Source organism: Falco peregrinus, chromosome 1 (assembly GCF_023634155.1).
Source record: "Falco peregrinus isolate bFalPer1 chromosome 1, bFalPer1.pri, whole genome shotgun sequence".
NCBI classification, from domain to species: domain Eukaryota; kingdom Metazoa; phylum Chordata; class Aves; order Falconiformes; family Falconidae; genus Falco; species Falco peregrinus.
In genome coordinates, this window is record NC_073721.1 from 41,267,776 (window position 1) to 41,273,890 (window position 6,115).

Here is a 6,115-nt window from a genome sequence, read left to right on the forward strand (position 1 = left end):
CCCCCGGGGAACAGAGCTCCCGTCAGTGACAGCAACGGGCACGTAACCCCTGTAGTAACCCCCGTAACCGCTGTGCCGCACGGCGGGCTCCCCGCAAGGCCTCGAGCAGGGGTAACAGCCCTGGCCCCCGGGAACCTCCGGTGCTCTCACAGAAGCACCCAGAGCACCTGGGGCTCGCAAACTGCTCTTAACCCTTCTTTTTCCAAAACAAGAACACACCAGTTTTTGGGGGTATTGCACAGAGATTTCATGAAAGATTAATCTTTCACACAACTGCTCTGCGTTAGTGATTTTGGGGTAGGGTGTGCTTCCTGGGCATAACAGGCAAAGTAAGAACTCACAGATCTCACAAAGGGCACGGAAAAAAGCAAGCCTTTATCCTTGCAGACCGTACAGAATCAAGTACTGAAAGAACCGTTTACATGGAGAGAGTAAAAGCATACAATCTGCTGAGCGCAGCATCATTTCTGTCACAGGAAGGATGCCTTTCCCAGTACCGTGGATTCCTCCAGTTCCCTCGGCACTGGGTTTACAGGATTCTATCGCAGCAAAAATCGTCGCTTAAAAACTAGTATCCAGTCTCTCAGTCAGGAAAACACTTCAGATGACATGGATGAGTAGTGGAAGACAGCCTGAAGCAAAAGCTGCTCAGACCCACCATACCTGACATGGCTGCAACACTAGCCAAGAGCATATTGCTTTTACAGTAGCCTGCTCTGAGAACGGCTTGCACCTAAAAGAAGCCTATTTGCTGCCTTCTTCAGTTTGGAGCTTCTCCTTTCCAGCAGCATCCAAAATCCCTTCCTTTCACCCATCCCCATCCTCCTAAATACCATATTCAAACACACCCCCAGCTGGATCCCTTCTGCTCACTGCGACTTGATACTCTGAACAGGACATTCTCTGTGCCTGCATGCCCATCCATTAGGTGTGACCAGTCCGTTCAACTCTAAAAATAAATGCCATTCCTTCTGAAGTTTTTTTTTTACCATGCAAGTACTTCAGGAAGGCAGCTGCAGCTGGCATCAGACTTTAACTTCAGCTTTTCGAATGACTTCTTCCATGCGCTGGTACCAAGGCTGAATCTTGGTGTTAACCATCATGTCATCAAAGGCTTCCAGCCCTTCCATGACTCGGAGGACCCCGTACACTGCCTGTGCCAGATCAGACAAAGATTCGAACAACACTGAAAGAGTCAGCAGTGCAGAACAGCTCAGGGTGCCAGTAGATGTCTCAATAGCCTAGCCAATAAGGCTCTTTCCCTGTCCTGTCATCTATGCCACGACCGATTAGCAAGGAAGACTGAGTGGCAGAAAGGCAGTTAAGAATATGCATGTTTTTCCATGAAGAAACAGTAAGGAAAGATGAGGATCTACGCACAGTAATGGGGCAAAAGTTAATCCCACCTCTGCATCAAGCCCTGATGTGAAATGCTTCACTTGCATTCCAAGGAGAACTGCTGGTGCAGGGGATGAATCCTGCTCCACTGTGTACTGCTGCCTGCAATGGGAATGCCAGCAGCGCTGAACGTGCAGGCATGAGGCTTTATTCACCGGCAGTCACGAGCCAGAGCAGTGTCCTGGCTTGTGACCTGCTTCGATCATGCTTCCACATGATCAGTAACATCCACCTGCAGCCGATGGGAAGTGCAGGTTCCAGCAACAAACCTAGTCCTAAGTAACGTTAAGTTCCTTTCATGTGGGAATTGTATTATGGCACAAAGGACAATGACAATGGATCTCATGAACTCACCTTCTCTGCCTATATTTGTATTAACCATTTCACACAGAGAAGCAACTGGATAATTTGTAATACACCTATGAACCAATGCAAGAATTAACCGCTTACCAGGTCAGCGAGGTTCGGCTGGTTTCCACCCATGAATAGACGATGTTTGCCAATAGCTTTTACCCACTCGTTAACTGCCTCGTACAAGTCTTCTCGGACATCATCTTGAAGGTGATGTCTGGATAAGAGAAGAACTCATTTGAAGACACTAGGTTTTTTATTTCTTTAACCTTCTTATGTCTCACCCTATGGGCTGGTCTTTGGCTGGGAATTAGGAAGGTACCTTGGAGTGAAGGGGGCAGTTAGTGCTTAAGTAGTGGGTGAGTAGAGGAGTTCAGTTACAGTAGTACAGCTGCTATCACATTCGATTAAGTGGTTTGGTTTAAAACTCTGAGGTTCTGCCCTTTGATATCTGGGGTTCACCGCTGAGGAGGCTAAGGAACAACTACTCTTGCGTACTCGGTGCTCGGTGGTACCAACCTTTTCTTCAGCCTCTTGCTAATGAAGAACATGGCAACAGCCCCCATGTACTTGGCAAAGAAACCTTCCATGGTGCCAAACTTCCCCTCACGGACAATGTAATCAAAAGATGCCAAAGCTTCTCTGGGGGTGCGGTAAACATTGGGGGAGATGAGGTGAACAAGCCAATCATCTGCCCATTTTCTCCACTTCATTTCTTCCCTGCAAGCATTCAAAAGGAAAACTTTTTGGTGAATGAGCTACAGGCTGCAGAGCTACAGGAGGCAGGCAGAATCACACCGGCATTAGCCAGAGGTTCTGCCAAGGACAGACATGTCAAAAACTCCTGCCCAGCCCTGTGCTCTGGTGACCTCTCTGAAATGCACTCAGTATCATTATCTTTGGCAAGGCTCCTCCAACCTCAAACTGAAATTAAGACTAAGATAGAGCACTAGCTCCTCCTCCCAATAGGAGAAAGCTAAAGTAGAAAGGGGAAACAGCACTCCACAGCATTCCCCTGCGATGTAAAGGAAAGGCCAAGAAGGAAGGGGGAGGCAACTGAAGGCTAGCATGAGCACGATGGTGGTAACTAGGCTGTCTAACAGCACTGATTCAAATTATGTAAGAAACACAGCAAAACCACTGTAACTATTGAGGCTTTAAACACTAATGGGGGTGTGACAGGATTTGCCAGCACCAGTGGGATTTTTTTATCTGCATCATCCCTGAGTACATACAGAGGGGGCTGTGGCCCTACTTGGAGGGCTCAGAAACTTAAGAGCACTTACACTCTCACTTCCTTGACAGGATAGACTCGCTTTGTCTCCTTCTCATCCAGCATGAGCCAGTACTTATTACCATACTCAAATACCTCCTTGCCTTGCTCAGTCACAGTCTTCATAGGAGGATAAAATGACACAATCTCTTCTAAGCTATTCCTCCTGTAGACAGAAACACCGTTAGCACTGATCTGGCTGCTACACAAATGAGCAAGACCAGAAGACAGATTGAAAGATACATACTTTAAGATGTATTATTCTGAAAATAAGCACACAAAGTTCCAAATTCTGTTTGAAATAAGTTTTAAAGAGAGACTAGAACAACTACTTGCAAATAACTATTATTAGCGTACACACCTTTGTCTGCGTTGGAACAGAAATGTTTGCAGGCATGTAACTATGTCATTCTCAAGTGCTCAAGTGGACCTAAAGGACAGGCCGCAGGCAGAGCAATTTCATTTAATTCTAGATGTTATAACTGGCTAATTGTAAGCTTAGTTCCAGGACTAACACTGCTCTGTGTTTAAGTAGGTTTTGTGCAGAGAATCTCACAGGTGAAACAGCATTTCTGAAAGGTAAAAGCTTTACTTGACTACACACACCCCACAACATATACAGCTACCATCCACATCATCCCAGCCAGGCTCAGGTCAACCGGCCCGAACGTCCAGAGCTTCAGAGACCAAGGTCAACAAGATACTTATGACCAACTCTGAGAGTCTTTCTACATCTCTAGTTTCCTAAGGCCATTCACACTCAACTCCTCTCCCATCACCCCGTTTTCTTACTTGGAAATGAGATAGGTCTTTATTGCGCTGATGATCACCGAAGAGTCATTCAATTGCTGAAAAACAGAAGTAAGCCAAACTTTTAAAAGAAGCTGGTGTAGTTGAACAGGAAATTCTTCAAAACTTTCTCCCCTGCATGCTGAGGCTCCAAGTTAGTACTACAGTCCTCCTTCCCCACCATGCATTTTCACTGGAGCCCCTGCACATCTCAAGACATTCTGATCCCTTCTGTGGCTGCTGATGAGCATCACTTCAAATTTGTCTCTCATTCTGACAACAGAGGACCCGAGGGCTGGGTGCACATGCAATACTAGCGAGTTTTGGATTTAGGCTCTTGGCAGTGAAGAAGGAAAAGCAACACTAACATAAAAAAAAAAAAAGCCAAGTTGAATCTTCAGTATTCTTGAGATCTCATTTTTTCCCCACAAGATATAAGCAGTTCCTGTTACCACTGGTACAAGTGATATGTCCTGTACAATGGCTGACGGAAGCTAGATAACCACTGCGTTTAAAATCAATACACAAAACAACACACCTTGCAAGACAGGCCAACAAAGACTCTAGTAAGGCCAAACAGAGAAAGTAATGAAGCAAGAAGCAAATCTTAGGCTCTTGAGAGAATAAAATATGATCTAAAAATTACAGTGCATGTGATAAATCAAAGACATGACAGAGACAAATGCCTGCAGACCACTGCCTGTGGGGAAATCAAGCTTTCAGAATAGTAAGACGTACCAGAGGGCTTCCAGCGTTGGCGAGCAGGATAGGCACCTTCCTGTAGGAAGAAAATTTGATCTCTTTCCTCATTATTGGGTTCACTTCCACAATTTCATAGGGCAGTCCATGGTAATCAAGAAAAGCTCGGACTTTGCTGCAGAATGGACACGTTTTATACTGGTAGAGAGTGAGCTGCAGGGTCCCTGCAGGCAGCTGGGGAAGAAGAGAGCAGAAGCGTCCATTTTCTACTAAGAATACAGATATTACCTTCCTTCCACCCTTATCCTTGCCATGAAATCACAGTCACTGGCATTCACAATTGACACCTGACCATCATAACATCTCGGCTAACAGACGCTTTCTTCAAATGGCCTCACAAATATTCACCTGCCGTTGGGACCAAACATCTGTTTTCCTAAATACCTATTTAATCTGCCGGAGCCAGGAAAAACAGAAGTTAAACCCCAATCTACCCCTCCTGAAGTAAATCCTAAAACTAAAGAAAAACACGGCCGTGCTTTAATCACCTTTAAATCAGAACTGAAACAGCCGTTTACATGCAACATGCACAGCCCTCAGCCCCCAGCAGTCTGTGAGGGGCCGAGGCGGGGGAGCTGCCGGGGCACACGCGTGTGCGCGGATCGCGGCCCCGGGAAACGGCGGGGCCGGGGGGACGGCAGCAGGGGCCGCTTTCCAGCCCCGCTGTGCCCGCGCCGGCGCTGGTCCCCGCCCGGAGCAGATGCAGCTACCCCGGGCCGCTGCCCAGCCGCCGTGTGCCGGGTACCCCGCGCCGGGGCACCGCGCTGCCCGACCGCCGAGCGAGCGCCCCGCACGGCCCCGGCCGCCGCCGCCCCCAGACCGGGGCGCCAGAGGCCGCCCGGCCCGGGAGAAACGCACCGCGGCTCCGTCTCCGGGGGCTGCCGCCGCGCCCGGGCGAGGCGGGAGGGAGCGGGCGGCCCGCGGGCGGGGGCAGCCGCCTCAGGCGGCGAGCGGGGCCCGGCGGCGCGTTACCTCAGCGGCCGAGTGCTCCCGCAGCCGGTGCCGTGCCGCCATGTAGAGGCCGGCACCGCCGCCCAGCGCGAAGGCGGCGCCCAGCAGCAGGCGGCCTCCACCTGCCGCTCCCGCCGCGGCCCCGTAGGCGCGGCGCGGGGCCCGCAGCCGCCAGGGCGGCAGCAGCGCGGCGGCCCGCCAGGCCCTGCCGGCGGCGGCCATCTTCCCGGCAGGGCGCGCGCGGGGAGGGGAGGGGCTTGCAGCGGCCCCGCCCCGCCGGTGGCTGCGGCGCTGGCGCCGGGGACAGCGAATCCCAGAGCGCCGGTTCCGTGGCCCCTGCCCGCGCGCGCCGCTCCGCGCCCGGAGCCGCCTTGTCCACCCGGGCACGGGCACGGCCGCTAATTACACTGGTGCTCAGTGATTACTGCAGCGCTCGGCCGCCCTCCTGGGGGCGCAGCGCGGCCCGGCCCCGCACGGCGGCAGGGCTGGCGGCGGTGCCAGGCGGGGACGCAGCCTCTTCGCCCCGATACCCCGTTAGTGATGGAGCCGTCGCGCCGGCCGGCTCCGGAGGCGCCGCCTGAATTAGTGCTCTAA

At 51.5% G+C, this 6,115-nt stretch overlaps 1 protein-coding gene across 1 annotated transcript; it reads right to left on the reverse strand.

The window, feature by feature from the left end:
- Positions 1-356: 356 nt before the first annotated feature.
- On the reverse strand, positions 357-5,764 carry PTGES2 (prostaglandin E synthase 2). Its single transcript, XM_055795041.1, has 7 exons — positions 5,543-5,764; positions 4,550-4,744; positions 3,815-3,870; positions 3,036-3,188; positions 2,269-2,469; positions 1,849-1,966; positions 357-1,154 (listed from the first exon to the last, which is right to left on the reverse strand). The coding sequence occupies exons 1-7, from the start codon at positions 5,741-5,743 to the stop codon at positions 1,026-1,028; spliced, it is 1,053 nt and encodes a 350-aa protein (XP_055651016.1). The 5' UTR covers positions 5,744-5,764; the 3' UTR covers positions 357-1,025.
- Positions 5,765-6,115: the final 351 nt, after the last annotated feature.

What these genes read in the sequence shown, in the direction of transcription:
- PTGES2 (XM_055795041.1), bottom strand. Translation starts at nt 5,743, where the DNA reads ATGGCCGCCGCCGGCAGGGCCTGGCGGGCCGCCGCGCTGCTGCCGCCC. An exon ending in GGGAGCACTCGGCCGCTGAG is followed by an intron (nt 4,745 to 5,542) that starts GTAACGCGCCGC and finishes CTTCTTCCCCAG; the next exon opens with CTGCCTGCAGGGACCCTGCA. An exon ending in AGCCGAACCTCGCTGACCTG is followed by an intron (nt 1,155 to 1,848) that starts GTAAGCGGTTAA and finishes GATCTGGCACAG; the next exon opens with GCAGTGTACGGGGTCCTCCG.